General features: G+C 39.2%; 2 protein-coding genes across 2 annotated transcripts in view; one reads left to right on the forward strand and one right to left on the reverse strand.

Annotated features, from left to right (window-relative positions):
• Nucleotides 1–21,590, forward strand: part of CTNNA1 (catenin alpha 1) — a 220,490-nt gene that overhangs the window by 98,110 nt on the left and 100,790 nt on the right.
• Nucleotides 16,932–20,917, reverse strand: LRRTM2 (leucine rich repeat transmembrane neuronal 2). Its single transcript, XM_030574174.1, has 2 exons — nt 20,327–20,917; nt 16,932–19,998 (listed from the first exon to the last, which is right to left on the reverse strand). Exons 1-2 carry the CDS (start codon nt 20,328–20,330, stop codon nt 18,452–18,454), a joined length of 1,551 nt encoding a protein of 516 aa, XP_030430034.1. The 5' UTR covers nt 20,331–20,917; the 3' UTR covers nt 16,932–18,451.

Below are 21,590 nucleotides of genomic sequence, written 5' to 3' on the forward strand. Positions count from 1 at the left end.
TAGGGTTTCTTCTATGGCTATCAAATTCTGATTATAGTATGGGAAGAGATAGGATTGTCTTAAACTCCAATTATAGATTGGTGTCTGCCTCTGTTTTCCCATTGATTTGACAATCCAATATGAGTAGTCTCCTTCTGCAACCTTGTATTTACTACCTAAATTAGCCCTTAGAACAAGCATGCTCTGTTAAGGTTTTAATTTGAGCAACAGGTGCAGAGTAATTCTCCTTGTTTACTTATTGTCCTTTCTTTCCTCCCCCACACTCCCACCTGTCTAGCTTTATTCTTTCAAAGCTATAGAAGACTCTATTCTCCCTGCCTAGCCCCTTCTCAGGGCTACCACCTGGCCTGCCTATGTGAGTTCACTCAGCTCCCCATGAAATACTTATTCTCCAGCAGACACAAGATGGTTTACTTCACTCTCTTGCTGATTCCATTCTGGAAAGGAGCAAGGAATTGGGTTTATTTAGTTTGGAAAAGAGAAGACTGAGAGGGGACCTGATATCAGTTTTCAGGTATCTAAAAGGGTGTCATCAGGAGGAGGGAGAAAACTTGTTCACCTTAGCCTCCAATGATAGAACAAGAAGCAATGGGCTTAAACTGCAGCAAGGGAGATTTAGGTTGGACATTAGGAAAAAGTTCCTAACTGTCAGGGTAGTTAAACACTGGAATAGATTGCCTAGGGAAGTTGTGGAATCTCCATCGCTGGAGATATTTAAGAGTAGGTTAGATAAATGTCTATTAGGGATGGTCTAGACAGTATTTGGTCCTGCCATGAGGGCAGGGGACTGGACTCGATGACCTCTCGAGGTCCCTTCCAGTCCTAGAGTCTATGAGTCTGAGTCTATAAGTTGAGAACTGGAGGAACAGCTCGCTGAAAGAATGATTTTAAAAGAAGCATATTTATTGAAGGGAGGGGGTGGGTGTTTTAGTATCTTCTAAATATTTAGAACCTGAAGGATAGAACCACTGTCCTTGATTCTGTAATACTGAACCCTTAAGAACCTGTCCTCAGGATTCCATCTCTCCCTCACTTCAGGCCATTCAGGTTTCCTCAACTTTCAGCCTTTATTATAGTTATAAGTAAGGCGAAGATTTTGTCATGGTTATTTTTAGTAAAAGTCATGGACAGGCCATGGGCAATAAACAAAAATTCACAGAAGCTGTGCCCTGCTGCTGAGGCCCCATGGTCCTGTTTTCTCCCCCCACCCCTCCTTGTGGTGGTTGGGAGCTGTGCGGTTCCCCCTCTGCCCACGGCAGCTGAGAGTTGCAGGGTGACCATATTTCCCAAAGAGGAAACGGAACATCCCCACCCACTCATCCAAGGCATTCCTCTCCTCCTGCATGAGGCTTTCGTCCATCTCTGGAACCCTGAGGAGGGCCCCCTCAGGATTCTGTCACCTGTTGCTAGAACATTGCAGGGGTTCCCTGTTGCTAGAACCCTGCCATGGGCCCACTGGCTGCCAGCTCCAGAGTCCTGCAGTCCCTTGGGCTGAAGCAGAGAATGTCACGAAGGTATCTGGAAGTGACTGATTCTGTGACTTCCATGATTTCCCTAACAAACATAGCCTTAGTTGCCATTTACATATCCCTTCTCTCTTCCTTCCTCCCCTAAAAGGTCATTGAAGGCCTGCATGTGTGCTGTTATCAGTAGTTTTAACACAACTTAGGGCTTATCTACATCAGAAAGTTGCAGCGCTGGTGAGGGAGTTACAGCGCTGCAACTTAGGAGGTGTACACATCTGCAGGGCACCACCAGCGCTGCAACTCCCTGTTTGCAGCGCTGGCCCTACTCCCGTTTTGTCTCGGGTGTAGAGGATCCAGCGCTGGTAATCAAGTATAGACACTTACCAGCGCTTTTCTTGACCTCCGTGGAATAAGCAGGTATCCCAGCATACCTGAGGAAGCCTCTGGTAATCAAGCTGGTCTCCTTCCCCAGCTTGCTCTCGCGTTCCCCGAACCCCGAACAAGCAGGTCTCCTTCCCTGAGGTTTGCTGGATGGTTCCGGGAACGTGAGAGCAAACCGTGGCGAAGCTGGTCTCCTTTCCCGGTTTGCTCTCGCGTTCCCCGAACCCCCCTTGAAGCCGCCCAACAGCGCTGCAGTGTGACCACATCTAACACCACTTGCAGCGCTGGTTGCTGTAAGTGTGGCCACTCTGCAGCGCTGGCCCTATACAGCTATACTAATACAGCTGTAACAACCAGCGCTGCAAAATTTTAGATGTAGACATGGCCTTAGTTTCTAGAGAAAGCTTTTCTGGAGTTCTGAGCAAAGAATTTTAGGAAAAACTTCAGATGAGATCACCTCTTCCAATTGTCTTGTTTGACTTGCCTCAAACAATCAAAATTAAACCTGGGGCATTTTGCCTGTGAGACTTTAAGCTGATTTTGTTTTGGCAAATCAGGTTCAAAACCTTGCTTGTAAGAGGTGGCTTTATTTAGGTGCAACAGGTACATAATGCAGTCATGTTGACTTTTAATATAAATTTGGATTGGACAACTTCAATCTTTAAAAGCATTTGCCTTCTGACTAAAACTTCAATGCCCATTTTAGAATCTCATTGTTTGAGGTTTTTCTCAGTGCTCTGGCACCCCTTTAGTGTTTCTTTTCATTGTATAACTGATTCCTTTTTTCTTCACTAATAGGAATGGTGTTTCAGCATTCAATAATTCTTGCTTTTTTAACATACCATTACCCAAGAATTCAATTAAGGTTGAAGAGAACACTTTTTTCATTTGCTAAACTAAATATTGAAATGACTTAAGGTGATATGAGAATCTAGTGGCAGCTGCATATTCAGGTTTTCTGAAATATAGTTTGTACTTTCGGAATTCCTGGTTGGTAATAGGTGTGAAGGCTTTTTTGCCTGTGCTGACAATATTTTGTTTCACTCTTACTGTTTAGGTGTTATCAGTATAGTCTCTGTAATCTTGGTAATCTGGTTCACCTTAATGAACTGAACTATAATTCTCTTTACAGTTTTCTGTGAAGATGAGAGGATCAAATCCCTAGTTTACCCACACGGTGTGGGAAGAAGTTCTGTCATTGATTCATTTGGCTTCTTTTTCAGAGAGCAAAGGAGAGGAAGACATTACAGAAACTACTCAGCAAGGTTTAAAACCTTAGTCATTTTTTGTTTGTAGCTAAATTTCAGTTTCAATTAAAATAACCCCTCATTGGCTTTTCTCTTATGTTCACTAATGTAAAAGCTGGCAAGATCTACCTATAGCTTCAGGAAATTCCTGTTCCAAATTTCTCTACTCTCTCAGGACTCTTGAATTTGTATCCTTGTCCCTTGGTAACCACGTAATGTGGTTTCAGCATGTCTGTCAGAGTTCCATTGTTGATGTTTATACTAGTTTGTAATTTTTTTGTTTTGCAGCAAAGGTTCTAATTTGCCTGTTCTGTTTCAACTTAGACATATTATTAGACTTCTGGATTGCTCTCCAGAGGATCTAACTAACCTCAGAAACTGAACAACTGCTTTTAGTAGTCTTTTGCGCCATTAGATCTGGCAAGAGCATTCCTAGTATGGTCTTCCATTCCACAGTTCTATGCTAAAAGTTGAAGGGTCTTCTTTACAAGAGATGTTTGCTTCTGTTGGGATTCCTGGGGGGTGGAAAGGTATCTGAGAAATCTGCAGATATTGTTGGTTTTCGTGCCCAGACCTGTAGTGTAACCTACCACATCATACTTTGCACTTTTGCTTTTAGGCTAAGAACTCATATTGGAATACAAATAGGACCCAGTATTTCCTGAGAAATTAGGTGGCAAATTCTGGACTCTAACCATTTGATGTTAGGGATTTCATACTGGGGTCCAAACTACCGGGGTAAACTGCCATTAAAAGGCTTTGGCATTCTTGCTGTTTTTTCTTTTTGAAAATTACTCTAGCCTTCCTGAAGTGGGGCATCCATATCCCTGAGAATCTTGCCATTTCCACTTCAACTTCTGTACACAATGGATTGATTTAAATCACTTTGATGATAAATTAGTAGATAGGAAACCTTGACTTACAGAAAATTTAATTTTGTTTTGCATTTGTACTTTCTTTTCCTAAAGAGATGTAGATTCTCATTGGTTGGTAACTATTAAAACATTTTGAAACTAAATTAGTTTTTACACTAAATACGGTACTACTTTTTAATAATCAGGAGGATACACTAATCAATACACATTTATTTAAGCAATTATATAGCTTAACATAATTTATTCAGTGCTTTTTAATTTTTACATTTGTTACAAAATGGTGGATCATGCATTTCCTATTAAATCATTTAATTTTTTTACTCTATCTGTATGAAGCTGCGTTTGGATTGAAATTGAAATTTAATTAAATGTAAAACCCAACATTTTAAAATTGTTTTAAACTTGCTGGATAAGAGTGTTATCAAAATATATTTAGTATTTGAATCTGCTCTATTATTGGTGAATTGAACTGCTTATTTCTGTCCATGACATCCTTCAAGATTTTAGATCCAGTAGATCTCATTTCCTCCCACCTCATATTTAGTCATAGATTAGAAGAGAAAAACAAGGTTTTCTGCTTTTTCAGCTCCCAATCCATTTCTTAATTTTGAATGAACTGAACTAGTTGAATAAACTGAAATTAAGAGAATATTAGGAGTTGCCTGCAGAAGAGATTGCTGCTGTTGTCAAATTCTGGTTCCATGTGTTTTGCCAGTTCAGGGTTTGACTTTCTTTAAAATGTCAGTAGCAAACATACATGATTTGATTTTCTTTCATCATTTTAATACATCATAGTACATTTAGGACTTTGGCTCTCATAATTTCAGACTTAATTTTAAATTGGTTTATTTTAGCAAAAGTGTATAACTTAAATTGAAAATCTGATTTAAAATAAAAATCCTAGATTTTGAACTTTGATTTTTTGTTTTGTTTTTTTGTCTGCAGTGCCTCTATATCTTTGAGGCTTCACTCTTCTACTCTAGTTTTCTGTGGGTTACCCATTCGGGTCTTGAGGGAATATAAATGCTTTAATTAGACTAGGAGTGATTCTGAGCTATGTAAAGCACTCACTATCAGTGACAACATACTGCTTCTACAAGGCTGTCCATGATTACTGAGTTCTAACTGGAAATTGGCCTAGACCTAGTTTCATTTTGTTAGCACACTTTTGCTGAGGGAGATGCATGTGGAAGCAATCTTATTGAAGAATAAGCAAGAAATGCTGATTATATTCCATTTAACATAATGGTGTAGAGTCCAGAACTATTGACACCAAATAGCTAGTACATTGGTGCTGGGAGGCTAAAGTGTTTAGTTGTTGGGCGGGAAGATGCAGTTTCCAGATCCATAGTGGTAAAAATGCTGTACTTAAGTCTTTTTGCTTTCATCATAATTTTATCCTCATCTTAGCTGATGTTTATAACAAAGCATAAGTATGAAACAGTGGAGCTTGGCAACTGTTTGAGTAATAAGTCTCTTCTGAAAATTCCTTCCTTGAATTATGAAAAATCCTATTTTGCTGAGCTTTCACTGTTTATTCACTGCTAGTATCAAGTTACGCCGTTAAAATCTAGGACTTACTGTTTCTGATGTATTTTCCTATGAATTTTGGTTTCATTACCAATCTTCTCTCACCTTGCTACAGTGGAATAAATAACTGGTCATTTAAGGCCAGAAACTAGGTTGTTTTTTTTTAATTTGCAACAGAAATTAAAAAAAAAATAAATATGGCACTCCAATTTAAAACAAGTTTCTAGCAAGCATGAAACAAATCAAATTACAGTACAGACCCGTTTACAAACTAATCCACTTAATGCGCGGTAGTGCTATGCCTCCCAGTGTTGCCTATTTAACATGTGAAACTCATTAACACACAGTACAGGAACTTGCTGGGTAGCGCTACAGATTTGCTCACTGACACAGAAATCGTCAGGAAGTGCGGTGCGGAAACGTGTTGTATGACTTTACTGCAAGGACCCCTGCAGTGCTTTAAGGTCCCTGCCCCTTTTGCCCCCCCTTGGCTGCCGACGGGGTGGGGTGCAAAGGGAGCAGCTGCCCTGGGGCTGACATTTTTAAAAGGGCCCGGGGCTCCAGACACCACTACCATAGCAGCGGCGTCCAGAGCCCTGGGCCCTTTAAATGGCCACTGGAATCCTGGGCAGTGCAGACCACGCAGCTTGGAAGGGCTGGCTGGGGGATGCTGACCCTTAGCCCTACCCCTTCTGCCCTAGGCCCCCATCCCCTTCTGGGCACCAGAGCCGCCCCCACCCTGTACTAGTAAGTGTCCTGAGTTACTTTCTCCCCTGTGTAATAGTAGTAGTAATTTTCTTAAATTACACATTTGACTTTATATTCTTGCAAAGCGCCGTTAACAGATAGGCCTGTAGTATTTGAGATGCTGTGAATACATACGTAATCCTAGATAATTGTGTGTGTGTGTACACACACACACAATATAGAATCTTAAGATATTTCATCATGGCCCTCTTAACCCGTGGTCTGTTAACACGCGGTCGTGATGGCTTGACTTCCGACATCCGCGAGTAAACGGGTCTGCACTGTAGCAGCCTCATCTAGAGTCCTTAGTATTTAGAGACCCTGAAAAAGAGGAAGGGATAAGATAAGATGAGCTCCCCATAGAAAATTGTATGAGGAGAAGAGGGAGGGTGGTGAACAGGGTCCCTGAATAGTGGGTTTGGTAGAAATGGAGAATTTGCTTTAATTATGAAAATTTGGTAAGTGGAATAGTTTGCACTATGAAATCTGATACAGGTGAATTAATGACTAATAAACCTGTAGAAAGGGGTTTCTAGATAAAAGACTTAAATTCTAGAGTAGACTGATAAATGCACTAAATATTAAACTGACACTATTTTCTGTGTCTTTCCAGCAATTATGAAATTTAGAACAAAACTGTCCTGTTTTCCCCCATTTCAAATAGGAAGTAGAAACTAAAACTGTGTTAACTTAAATTAAACTGACAGGCATAATCTACAACTTTTAACAATAGCACAGCAGCTCTACTCTAGATCTCTAACAGTGAAACCATTAATGAACTTATACCAGTACAAGAAAAGAGCTGCAAATAAAGCCTTGTAATAAGGTTCTTTTGTAGTGTGTGAAGAAGTAAGCACTGTCGTGACTACTTACAAAGTAGGAGATAAGCTCTGCTTTCTATTACAATGGCATAAATCAAAAGTCAGTGGAGTTACTGAAAAAAGAATTTAACTGAATGTAGTTGATGTCAAATATTGAAAGAGAAATATGATTGCCGTGTCCAGTAAGTATTTGTTAGCTTCGCCAAGTAAACTAATATTTATGCTATTCAGTAGTTCTGTGTGAAATAGTTGTCCAGCATTGCCATTTTTGGACAAATAGTGAAGCGTAATATAGTGATTTTACTTTCTACATAGTTGAGTAGATTTCCCTTCTACACTGAATATCTAATCTGCTAGTATTGGTTCATTTTAATCTAGCATGTAGTAAGTTTCTCGTGCACCTGGACATGTGCTTACTGAGAGCAATGTGCCAGTAAAGTAGAAATCACTAATGGCTGACAAAATTCCAGTCAGCTGCTTACTCACAACTAACTGCCTGATATGTTTAGAGAATCTATTAGGTTTTACCTGGATATTTTGAAAGGAAGCATCCAAATGAATGAGGAAACATGAATGTGTTATCTTCAACTGTTACATAGAAGTTCAGAAAACCTTAGTGCCAGGGCTGGGTGCTGTGCTAGTTAGGACGATTTAAGCAGTTTTAGTTCTAACAGCTCACATCTTTCATGGAGATCTGTTGGCTTCCACTGTCTTTTTGTCTTCAGGTCGTCAACTTTTGATCACCTTATGCAGTTTATTGGGCTGTCATGAAAAAGAGGAAATAAGAATCTAGAAAGATTTCAGAATTCACTAACCATTTCTTTGTTTAATCTAGACTTCTTGAGTTTGAAATTTAAAGATAGAGGTTAACTGTAAAACAGGCATATCAATAGTTCCCCCTCCCCCCCATGGGTCAGTCTGTCTTCGTTCTCCATGTTAGCAAGCAACTGGCTGTGATTCAGAGGCATGCGGGTGGCTTACTACTGTGACAGTAACTTTTGTCGGCCTGACATATTCACCAAACCTAACATGCTGTTTTCATGATGTGTATATACCCAAAGAGTGGCATGTAATATGTCCTTGGAAAACTAACATTGATCATAATAGTCTTGTGGGAGGTATGCACAAGCTGTATTCCCATAATTTTTAGTATATGCTAGAATTATGTTCTTTAAAATGTGTTTTCCAAGTCATGCAGAAGCCCAATCGACCTTAGACAAAGGAATGTCTGCCTGTTAGTCTGACTAGCCTGATCGTTAGGCAGAGACAGTTAAGGCACATTTACATAAAAGGTAAATGAAGACTTTAACTTGGAGAGTTGGGGGTGGGGGGAGTCTCTTAAATACAGGGGTCTGAACCTTAAATAAGTAAATGAATCAACTGATCATATACAATATTATGGTATTACAAAAGCATATCAAGTCAGGTCTTTTATGAAAGCTGACACACACTGATCAGTATTATTTTAAAATGCTTGTATTAACACTATATGAGGAATTGTGGATACTCACTGGTATTCTGCTTTAAAGTCTGTGAATGAACACAAAGAGAAACTGGTTTTCTCTCAGACAGGGTGAAAGGCAGCTATCTACTTGTCTCCAGTGAAATTAAGCAAGGTGTGTCCAAAAACAATAGAAGCCTGAATTTCAGACTGAAGGCTTGAAAATAAAGCTCTCAATTACTAATTAATTACTTCACAAATTGCAAGGAAACAGACCTTTGCAGGTGACTTGAGCAAATAATTCATCCACTTGAGAGAAGTGGACCCTTCTTCTGAGGGTATTCTAGTTTGCTTCCCAACAGGTGAAGGCAGTTGGGTTTAAGCATCTTTATTTCCTGCGCCCATACAAAAGACAAGGTTGTTACCTTTGGTATCCAGTTCAGTTTGACTATGGATGCCTTCAGCATAGCTGTTCTCACTCTTCTCCATGAACCTAAAGGTCATCTTAAAAGTGAGAGATCATCCAAATGACCTCATACTGTCCTCTCAAACCTGGTGTATCAGTCTTATGCAAACAGACAGGGATTCTTGGGAGCAGGACATTTCCTATTTAGCATCTCAGTATCTCAGGGAGAAACTCTGACCTAGAAAATTTGTGTGGAAATACCTGTTAAAAAAGAGATGGTGGTTATAAAGACTGAGTTGGTATAAAAGTAACTCATAAAAGGAGAATGTCATGGTCATGCTGCTGCAGACGATGGTATGTCTATGCTTGTCAGGTCAAAGATGAAAGACCTGCCACGTCTTGTTCAGCATATCCTCTCTGCAGTCTAGCCTATTCATATACCTCGCTATAGGCTCCCTGAAGCTCTAAGGCTTGGTGTTGATTTTGAGCGTAGATGAATGAGACTGACAATTTTATCAAGGTCACCATCCCCTTATTTCCAGGATTCACTGCTGCTGTACTGCCAATTCGGGTATGTCTACATTGCAATTAAACACCCATGGCAGCTGACTTGGGCCACGGGGCTGTTTTAATTGCAGTGTCCCAGAGCCCAGGCTCCAGCAGGAGAGAACTTTTATACTGCAATTAAACCACCCCTTCCCCTGTATCAGCTGACATGGGTCAGTTGTGGGTTTTTAACTGTAGTGTAGACATACCCTGAACAGCCCAGAGCTATATGTTCCTCAGAGCTTTAATTTTAAACTAGGTGTGCTTTTCTCTACCTGCCACCTTTTAAGCCTATTGTGGCTACCATCTTAGAGTTCTGAAATATAAAGACAATGTTGCTAGTAATGATAAAGATGATCCATAGGGTGAGTGAATTAGCAACCCTTTTCTGTCCACTCTTGTCATTGTAAGGTATGCCTTAGAACTATACTTGCCTTCTTCCTCAGGAAATACATTCCTCCATCTTATCTATATTATTACTTCTGTTCTCAGAACTGGCATATTCCTTATCTGCATGGTAGTCTTAAAATTGTCCAAATAGAACTTTGGAGATGAATGAAAACCTGCAGACTCCTCAAGTATCTGGGAAGTATTGTCCCACCTTTGCTACTTACCAAATGTAAGGGGCCTGTACATTTTACTAGAAGGCTGTGTGCTCAAGCTGAGAGAAAATCCTCAATGCACTTAGTTTTAAAATAGTGTAGCAGTTGTAACAATTGAAGCTCAGACTCTGAGCAATTAGCTTGGACTTCTCAGATTTATATTCTTGATTTATAATACAGAATTAATAGTTCTTGCCTGTAAAGAATTATGACCTTTTCAGTGTTTATGATCCTTCTTGATGAATGAACTTACTTGCTGACTTCTTTTAGAAGACCAAGCTGCATTGAATTGGTATAAAACAATTGCACATGTCCTACATGACCAAGTGAATGTGTTGATCCTAGTTTACAGGATGGAAAATGTGAGGAGGAAAATGGTTTTTCTTTAGTTGTTGACTTTGAAAAAGAATCCTAAGTACTCAATTAGTAAAGTACATGTGAAAGAAAATGCCTGGAAAGTTAAGGTCAAAGCAAACTTGAACTGATCTAAAAGTGACCTACAAAGAATTTTTTTAGATGGGAGTGTACTCATTGGTACTTCTGTATGCTACATAAAGAGAGCCTGAAAGCTTTTATAAAAAATGTTTGGTATTCAGGAATGTTGGCTGGTTTTGCTGACAGACCTACTGGAAGTCTCAAGATGTGTCAAACCTCTTGAATGAAGGGTCATTTTTCCAAAATGCTAATTAATGATGAAAGTGAAATAGTCCAACTAAAACGCCTTTGTTTGCAGTGTTGGTGCCAGAACTTGACACGTGTGGTAGGTGAGGTCATATCCTATTCTTTTTGCTGAGAAGAACAGCAGCTCCTTGGAGCCCGAAAGCCTCTCTCACTCACCAACAGAAGTTGGTTCAATAAAAGATACTTCATCCACTTTGTCTCTGCAAAACTGCCTTGCTCAACTTTCACTTTTCTCTCTCTTGCAATAACACTTCAGTAGTTCTCAAGTCATATCTGTTTACATGGAAAACTCAGGTCCTGTCTGGAAGGCTAAGGCAGGAGAAATCTTCCCTTTTTAGATTTTTATACATCAGAAAGAATAGAAGAGGCCACAATTAGTTATTTGTAGCTTTCCCTACCCTTCCACAATTTGAAGTTTGCCTTTAATTGTAAAAATATGTGGTTAATGCCCCAGGTAAGTTATTTTTGTGCTGAATTCATCTTAAAAAAAAATTCTTGTGTGGTCATTTGGCCCTTTACAAAAAATACATCCCAGAATACATTTTCTGTATATCAGATGGAAAAGCATGACTGCTAGCATCAGTAACAGTGTATTCTGTGCATATTTTAAGTAACTGGTGTTAAAGGCCTGGGGAAGGAGCTTTTAATGTTAAGGAAGATTTGTGTTGAATGTACCCCACCTCCTGTTTGTTGGGGTATTTCAGCACATTATCAGACTTGCCTCAATTTTCAAATCACTCTTGCAGTTCTCTTTTTAAGGTGTTAGTCAAGAATTTCTGGCCAGAAATTCGGTGTTCTGCAGTATTCTTGTCAAAATTACTATGAACAGCATTAATCATATTGTGCATGACGTTCCTTAATTGTTACTAGTCACATATATGAGCACTTAAAAGGAAAATTCTAAGTGTCCCATTTATATAGCTGTATTGATTTAGATTAAATGTTCTGCAGGTTTTTGAAGGCTGAAAGGAATTTATGGGGTTGTTAGCCAGCTATAGTAAACATTTTGATATTCTGCGTTTTTAAAAAGTAGTTATTTTATTCACTGTTTTGCATATACAAACCTTTCTTTAAGGAAATGTTCTCCTATAGTAAATACAGCTACAATTAAACTATTTAGATTTTGTTTGCGAATTAAGTAAACTTTATCTGTCATTTTAAGTTTGCTTGATTTTAGTTATTGACATGTACTTTAAAGAAATTTTAGTAAGTTAACATCCTCTAATGCTGAATCTCTTTAAATGATGAAAGAAGCATCTTTGTTGATTTTAATAATCAGTGTTTGAGAATATCACTACAAGTAACGTGTACTGAGAACTGGACTGGATAACTCAAGACAATAATAATGGGCTATGGAACTTTTTCTTTGAGGTCAGCAGCTCATATCTGGTTCTGCTTGGTGATAATTCAAAGTTGAGCCCAAACTACCAACACATACTATCTTTAAATGATTTGGGTTGCTTGTCCTTATTGAGTTCATAGATAGCCCTGTCTGAATTACCCACCACCCCAATTGGCACTGTTCATTGTGACAGTCGAGAGTCCAAGGACTGAACAAGAATAGGGAAGGAACTGTTTTCTCTCAACCTTGTAGATGGCTACTCCAAGGTCGTGGTTGAGGCATACTGTCAGTGATGTGTGGAAGGCATTGCTGTACATTAAATAGATGAGTACAAAGGGTTCAGTCTCCAGAGCCATTAATCTGTCACCTTTCATGAGCAATAACTCATATTCCCTCTGCAAGAAACTTTCTAGACTCAAAGCATCAGTCTGCATGAAGAGTTCAGATACTCAGACTTTTTCAGTCCATAAAGTGTAATTTAAAGCAACATATTGGTGTACAGTAAAGAGACTGACCAAAACTTCACTACTGAGATTTCTAAGCAGTTTGCTTTGAAGCGATGTGACTCTTTTGAACACAGTTGGTATGACTTCTAATTTTACATTGCCATAAAACTGGACACTTCTAGATATTTGTTTGAGAAGGCATGAAAAAAGAGGCAAATTCAGTTTTGATATACAGTTTTAATAACAAAATTTTTCTGTACACTGCACTTCAATTTTATTCCATTTTATATTTTCACCCCCACCAGAAAATGGCTCTTAAACATGTCTTGAATACAATACATTTGGGACTCTGCTTTTTAATCTCTGGTCTCAGTGTTGGTAGAAAAAGTTTACTAATGTTTTAAAATCTGGGTTTTCTTTTACCATAATGAAAGAGTAGCAGATGGAACATTTCATATGCGTGCTTCACAGATCTGAAAGCTTATTGTTTTGACCTTATTAGGTAGTATGAGTTTGCCTATCTTAATAGATAAGATTTGATTAGATCCTAGTACTTCTCTGTAAAAGAGGTGTTTAATACAAAATATGAAATGTGTGATCCCCAACTTGACTACACAATGGCCTTTAACTGTACCACTAGCAGTCAGTGGACGATCGTTTAAAAGAAAAAACTGACAGTCTCAGTCTATGGATAAACCTCAGTTCTAGTTGTGGAAAGGGGAATTGACATGAATGAATTGGCACTACGAATAAACCTCACTGGATTTTGTTTTATCTATGGGAGAAGGAAGATTCCATCCCTCTCTGAAGCGTCATTATTGTGTGGAAATCCACTTCTATGGAAGATGAAATCTAGTTTTTCCTAACCGATTACATTAATAGAAACAGATCAGTTTTAAATACTCATTACAAAATTCAATCAACTTTCATAACTAGTACAAAAATTAACTTAGGCACATTAGGAAACAAATGTTAATGCAGATATCTGTCTTAAAAAACAAGCTGATACTTTTGCTCTCAAGTGTTGGCAATAGGTGACTGTCTTCAAAGGGCTGTAGCTTGATGTAGACACACACACTTGGATTAGCACATAAACTAGTTTGTCACTGAAAACTAGCTTAGTTCCCCCAATGGTTGTGAGCCCGGGTAGCCTTGCATCTGATAAGTGTTAACGTCCTGTTGATTGAATACTATCAAGTAGTACAGGAACAAGACTTGACTCACCCAATGCCTTATCAGGCAGTTCTTCAAAGTTAAAAATAAGTGGAAAAAATCCATCATTGCAGAGAAATTACTAGAGATGGGAGAGCTTGTTCTTCCTTATTTCTGATCCACTCAAGCACTATGATTTAAACTGGTTCCAGGTGTTGGGTTCAGATATCACTGAGAGTGAAGGTGTGAGGAATGTGGGGGAGGAATGAGCAAATTGGGTGGAGAATGGAGCAGAGGGTGAGTAGTCCTTAAGAGAATGCTCTGGAGAATGACAAGCAATTCTTAAACTGTCCACACATGTTAATTGTGTGTATAAAAGTGTGACGCGCCCGGAATTCCAACTAAACTTGATAGGAGCTGTGACTATGTGCAGTGCATCTGAACGCAGACTCAGGCCATGTCTACATCTAAAATTTTGCAGCGCTGGTTGTTACAGCTGTATTAGTACAGCTGTATAGGGCCAGCGCTGCAGAGTGGCCACACTTACAGCAACCAGCGCTGCAAGTGGTGTTAGATGTGGCCACACTGCAGCGCTGTTGGGCGGCTTCAAGGGGGGTTCCGGGAACGAGAGAGCAAACCGGGAAAGGAGACCAGCTTCGCCGCGGTTTGCTCTCGCGTTCCCGGAGCCACCCAGCAAACCGCAGGGAAGGAGACCTGCTTGCTCGGTGTTCCGGGAACGAGAGAGCAAACCGGGAAAGGAGACCAGCTTCGCCGCGGTTTGCTCTCGCGTTCCCGGAGCCACCCAGCAAACCGCAGGGAAGGAGACCTGCTTGCTCGGTGTTCCGGGAACGAGAGAGCAAACCGGGAAAGGAGACCAGCTTCGCCGCGGTTTGCTCTCGCGTTCCCGGAGCCACCCAGCAAACCGCAGGGAAGGAGACCTGCTTGCTCGGTGTTCCGGGAACGAGAGAGCAAACCGGGAAAGGAGACCAGCTTGATTACCAGAGGCTTCCTCCTTCCACGGAGGTCAAGAAAAGCGCTGGTAAGTGTCTACATTAGATTACCAGCGCTGGATCACCAGCGCTGGATCCTCTACACCCGAGACAAAACGGGAGTACGGCCAGCGCTGCAAACAGGGAGTTGCAGCGCTGGTGATGCCCTGCAGATGTGTACACCTTCAAAGTTGCAGCGCTGTAACTCCCTCACCAGCGCTGCAACTTTCTGATGTAGACAAGCCCTCAGTAACCAAAAGATGGAATGTAGATTGTGGTCATTAGTCCTGCTACTGGAACACAAGTTAAACCAACCATCTTGGCTTGCGCTCACTAAGAAACACAAGAAAGAAGTGTTTGCCAAATGAAAGAAAATTTATTGTGGTGATGGAGCCACAAACAATTGAGAATGGAAAACGATTTTTAAAAGTCACTTAGAATTGCTCCTTCTAATGAGTTCTTGCATACGACACTGGCATAGATCATTACTTACTGCTTATTAGAGAAACCTAGTTAAATTTTCATTGCCATATATGACGCACAGTACATTGGATGTAATATTCACTGCTGGGGTCTAATGTGTGAATGTCCAACAGTCCTTCCCTGAATATTGGGTGTTGACGTCTCAGGTCAAAGGCTAAATGCTGCTAGGGAGTGGGAATTATGTTCTGAGGCAGTTGGGAGATTGACTTTGTTTAAGATGGGTCATGCAGAGGCATTTAAATCTTACATTACCTCCACAGCTTACGTGGCATTAGATTGTGTGCCTTACTACTTTACCATCTCTAGGCAAGGCTGAGCCTAGAGTACTGGTTCAAAAGGGGGGTGGGTGCCTTGGCTGAAAGCTGATTCCTGGAGATCGGAGGGAAGGGAGAGTGCTGAAATTCTAGAGGATAAGGACCTGGATGGTTACTAATTGTTAGGGGCAAACAGTGTTGTGTTGGTTTTTGGAGCACGGCAAACAAGGGGAATGGGTTTAGACATAGCCCTGTTGACAAGGTAGGCTGGAAGCCTGCTAGCCTTCCTTAGTCATGACTATAAACTATGCTAAAAATTACTGCTAATAAGGGCTCTTGTGTAGGATTGCAAATGCAACACAGTCACATACTCTTGGGGGTAGCATGACAGCCATAGCCCCACTCACTACTTCCCTCTCCACAATGAAGTGAAGTATTTCAAGTTACTTTTGGACCATGCTACAACAGTAGGATCTTATTGGATAAGGAGAGGACAGACATTTGTGTTAGGGGCTGGGTGCAGCAGAAATTAGCCCTGTCTTCCTAAGTGGGGATACCATAGCAAAAGCATTTGACTACCCACCGTTGCTGGAATGATTCTAATCCCTGAGCACATCTGTTTGCACCTAAGGGTGCATTTGCAAAGACTTTTCTGAAAGCTGGCGCTTCAAGGGCTTGATCCTGCCCACTAATACCCTATAGCTAGTAAAGACATGCAAAGATTTTTAACAAGATATGAAATGCCTGCTCACACATCGGAGGGAAAGACTGAAGCTTAGATGTAAACAAAGGGCCACGAACACTTATTTTAATAAGATAAAAGATTTATCACCAGTAGTGCCAGTAAATCTATTTTTTCAACTTTTGATCTGGCCTGTCACCGCATGTAGGATTTAATCATCAAAACATTCCCTTCTCTTCCTCCTCCTACCACTTCCTCTGTCTGCATAGAAGGTACTCTATATGGCTGAAAGTAGTTGGGATACTTGTAATGCAAGATAATCAGTCTATATTCAGGTTCTAACAGCAGATGGATTCATTTTAAAAAATTATGGGAAACTAGCCTTTACTGAATGCACTTGCCTTAATAGAATACAAAATCATGGAGAATAAGAAAATGTATATATTGTTTTCTTGCTAAGTTGTGACACTGCAGTTTCATGTGACATAAAGGTAATCGGAAGCATGTGGATAGCTTAAGAATAATTTAAAAATATTTATGAAAAATATTATCTGAAGCCCCATGTATTTGAGACCTATTCCTTTCACAATAAAACATAACAATGTTGTATAACTGTACCCTAAATATGTAGGGGTGTGTGTGTGTGTAAACATAATGCTGAATGATAAGCAAACAGACTTGTGCAGTGACTATCTGTTCGAAAAGTTTTTAGAAGTTTAGTACAACACATAATTAACATACTGTAATTGCTGATTCATTCAAGGTATGTCAACACAGAGGAATTGTTTTCTCCAGTTGTGTGCTGCTGCTAATTGTCGAACACTGCAGCATTTGACTCAGAACACATTTTAAATATATATACATATTTATATATATAAATCCCCTCCCCCCTGTAAACCCCCCCCCCCATCTAGTAACTTTGGTTAAAGTTTACAATATTTGAGCAATTTTCTTAAAAATATTGTAATTTTATATTTATTTGTGGTGTCTTATACCACTGTGGCTGCATAGGTCTCCAAATATTTACATGTAATTTTATAATAGTGTTTATAGCACATGCTACTTCTGGATAAAAGAAAATAAGTTTCCAAGGTGAGTAATTTTATTTAAAAAAAAAAAATGCAGATAGCATATGACCTTAAACTTTTTTCTTTTAATTGTTCAGCTGATAAATTATAATTAGCTTAGAAAGTATTTAATTGAAAAATGTTTCGTTTTATACTTAAGTGATATGAGATTGGATTTAACTACCTTGACTTTGGGAAGATTGGGAGTTTCACAAGAATAGAATAAGTGAAAGCTTATATTGCAGGGGCTAATTCTGTCTCCAGAGAAACCAGTCACATTAGTGCATGAAAATAGCTTCTAGGCAAGATGAAGAAACTGCTGTGGGGAGGAGAGGAGAGGCTTCTTCCCTCCCTAGTCTCTTTTTACCCCCAAAATTGGTATTTACTTTTAATTAAAATTTGCATGCAGGGTATTTACACATGAGAAGCTGTTGAAATACCTTTCTTTCATGGTCCCAAATAATTTGCCTAAATTTATTTGAAAAGCTATGCCAATTAACTCTTATTAGACCTCTGGTTTGATTTGATAAACACATTGAATACTTAGAATTGATGGCATTGAATCGAGCCTTCCTACATAAGCACTTGAGTACTTTGTAAGCATTTACAGAGTCAGTTTGTAACTGTAAAACTGCTGTGTTGTAAATTTGCTGTGAGCTTTAGCAAAGGTACATCTAGGCAAGGCTGACTATCCATACGGAGGTAGGAAAACAGTATTTAAAATCACCAGTCTCCAATACACTTGAAAAATCCCCTTCTTCCTCTTCTCTGACTGTAGATTTTAGAATCAGATTATCACAGAAGGAAAATCTTCCTGTAAGTCTACCTTGAAAAGTGAACTGAGCCAACTGGAATGTTTGTGATCACATAGCTACAATGGAACAAATGTAATGCATGTTCCCTCACAGATATCTGTACACATATCTAGATTCCTTTCACCCAGACTATTTTCATTAGAAAAAGTAGACTATGGAGACTTAAGTATAAATGTTTACACAGTCATATAATTACATAACATGAAACATTTTACATGTTTTGAGGTGAGCATCTTTTTGACTTTCAAACATTGAGTGCAAATTTAATGTAATCGTTGCTTTAACACTGAAAATATGGTTTTATTTAAAAAAACAACAAAACTTTTAAAATACTGCACCACTTCAGAAACAATGCTTCCATTAAATAGTTTTTGAAAATTAGGGTTTATGTCAACATTTGTAAAAATTAGAATCATAGGTCCCCATCAATTTTAAAATAGGTTACTTATCTGCTTTAATTTTCGATGACTTGTAGATATTATACTTCACATTCTTTATATGGCAGCTGCTGACACTTGCACTGTCCATAGCCATTAATGATGATGAAAGGTCCTTCATGGGTGGTTTCGTATTCGTTATATGGTCCTTGGTCTGACATGTTTGACATATGTAACCGTGTTTGGGATCGGAGTTGCCTGTGATTTTGAATCATTGAACACTGCCTAATTCTTCTTAATGTGGGAGGGCAGCATTTTCTGGAGATGAACACTATAAAAATGATAAAAAAGAAAGAAAATAATAAAGCCATTGTTCCTGTAATTACCCGTTGAGTGAAGATGGCATTGTTTGGTTCAGTGAAATGTTCTTCAGTAGTAACAACTATGCCTGCAGTAGTTGGAATTTCTTTGTCTCCCATATGGAAATTCGATGAGCTTATTCTTTTTGTATACTCAGTAGTTGGAGATCTGTAACTTGTAACCATGGATGTAACAATAGTTGATAAATTCCAGCAAAGCTGAAAACCATAAACTGCATCTAGAATATCCTCTCCTTGGGTGTGGTCTGGGCTGTGGCACAGTATGGAGTGCTCCCACCGACCTTGAAAAGCACTCAGCCATGTGGCTAATTCACATATCTTTGGACTGCATTCCCACAGATTGCTGGAGAGGCCCACTGTAGTTATGGATATGAGTGAATTTAAGATCTTGGAATCCAGAGTGGTTAGCTTGTTGTTATCCATTAGAAGTATTTTAAGATTAGGCATAGTTTCAAAAACCGTCAAATCAATGGCTTTGATTTCATTTCCAGTCAAATCTAGCTTTTCTAGGGTACCCCAGGTCCACTCCATCCCACATGTCAAGTTGCTAATTTTGTTCCACTGCAAGAAGAGGGTGTGCAGACTGCTTAGCCGTAGGAAATGAGCAAAATTAATCTTTGTCAGCTGGTTGTGCTCTAGGTGAAGTTCCCTCAATTTGATTAATCCTGCAAATCCATTGCGAGCCAAACTTCGTAAGCGATTTGTGCTCAAATCCAGAAATTCCAGACTACGACAGTCCCAGAAAAGGCGGACTGGGATAGTCCGCAGGGAGTTGGAACGTAAATGCAAGGTTTGCAGTTTGCGAAGTCCATAAAACAACTCAGGATGCAGAGAGGATAACTGATTAAAAGAGAGGTCCAAATTTTGCAGGTTCAACAGTTGACTAAAAGTTGTGTTTGGCAAATAAAATATTTTATTTGAACTTAGGATTAATTCCTTAAGTTTATATAGTCCTTGAAAAGAATCTTCTCTTACTGTTGCAATTTGATTATGATCTAAGTGAAGCCAAGTAAGTTGACTGAAGCTTGCAAATTGATCCCTTTCAAGTTCAGAAATATAATTGTGCCTCAGTGACAAACCTAGAGAGCCCTTGTCAGTGGTGTTTGGCACTGAGTGAAACCCCTGAGAGTCACAGTAAAAGAGCAGCTTCTCACAGCGACATTTTGGTGGACAAGCCATGCCCAAGGCAGGCAGCAATTTTAAAATCATACTCATTGCATATAGTGCTGCCAGCATAGGAGCCCCTAATGGCCACTTGAAATGTAAGCCTGCAGAATATAATTTAGGGAAACAACAAGATAGGATATTCTTATCAGATCATGTACACTTAGAACATTATAGTGAAAGATTTCACTGCAGATTACTTTCATGCATCTCTAAAAAGCTTCTTCTGAATGTAAGAACTAACTTACTAAATAGAGTACGTAGATATTGTCCTTGATACAAATCTTTATCTACAGTATTGAAGATTACAAGTGACAATGTGAACAAGCCATTAAAAGGCTTCAGTTCAGAAAATCTATTTTTAGTACCTCTGTTTTTCTGAAGCATAGCTGTTTTTCATCATAAAAGGTATATATAAATGTGTAAACTTACCCATTCTTTTGAGTACATTGGAGGTTGCATTCAGTCGTAGTTTTAAACTCAACGCAGTGAGTCTGTAAAAGGCTCCATTGTAAGACAGCCTTTGAATAATTTACTGTTTTCTAGTGTCCTTCGATATTAATGTAAGACTGAATCCACCATGCTCTCTCAAAATACTCCTTTTAAATTCGTTGGCTTGATTTCGTGTGACAGGTCTGTAATTGTGGAATCAATGCTGAATGTAAGTTGTTGGTTTTTTCCTCCTCCTGTGACTGCTCTGTGGTTTAATTGAAGCTCACGGTCTTTTTCCACGGCTGTGGGTTCTTTTAGTCTTAACTTGTTGATGGCAGATGGGTGGCTTATTGCTGAGAGAAGCTCCTGTAGTAGCATGAGTGCATTTACTGAAAAGCTTTTCAGGGAAACGGTACAAGAATGGATTTGCTTATGCGCTGCGACCACACAGAACTGTATATAGGCTGACGTCACCTGGTGACGTTCCTTTTGTTTGGGTTTTCCAGAAGCTTTTCTGTTTTAAAGCATTATTGTGCATACTGTGATCCTGTTAAACTACTGACAGAGGGGAAAAATCAACTGTAAGAACACTTCATCCATACAATTCAAGGAGTAAGAATGATTTTTAATGTTTTTTCTATAGTACATTTTGCTTACTATCTTCAGACAGCCTCAAGCAGTGTACAGCTAGAATTGTGAAGGGTCTTTTAATGCTGGCTCTTGCTCATTTTATATTGTATTTTCCTGCACATAAAGAACTTTAATAGGGAATGTGCACATACTGTTTGAGTAGTAATAGGGGAATGCTGATTAGCACCAACTGGTACAGTGACGTGAATTATCTGGCATTTTAGAGCTGTATGCCACTACATTTCTTCTTTCTTTAGAATGAACAAGAAGGAAAACCTTTTGCTTAGATATTGTTGGAATATGGGGAGGTGAAACTAAGTGGAGATGTGAACAAAAGTAACAAAATAATAAACTTACAATTAAGAGTGACAAATTCTCTGAAAAAATAAAACTTTAACTTCAAGTGTGTGAAATTTGTTTTCCTTAGAATCAAATTAGATTTTCCCCACTTTCAAAATCCTATTTTTCTCAATTTTAACAAAACTGCAGATGACTATTGTTCCTGGGGATTGGGTGGAGGTAAAGCTATGTGCTCTGCAGTTCAGGCTGGGGCTCAAATCACATTTGCGGTCAAGTGAGGAGTTTGATGGTTTACTTCAGTCACTAGTAGTTAGCTTTTTTGTTTTGTGTTGGT

This window comes from Gopherus evgoodei, chromosome 8 (assembly GCF_007399415.2).
Source record: "Gopherus evgoodei ecotype Sinaloan lineage chromosome 8, rGopEvg1_v1.p, whole genome shotgun sequence".
In the NCBI taxonomy this organism is placed as follows: Eukaryota; Metazoa; Chordata; order Testudines; family Testudinidae; genus Gopherus; species Gopherus evgoodei.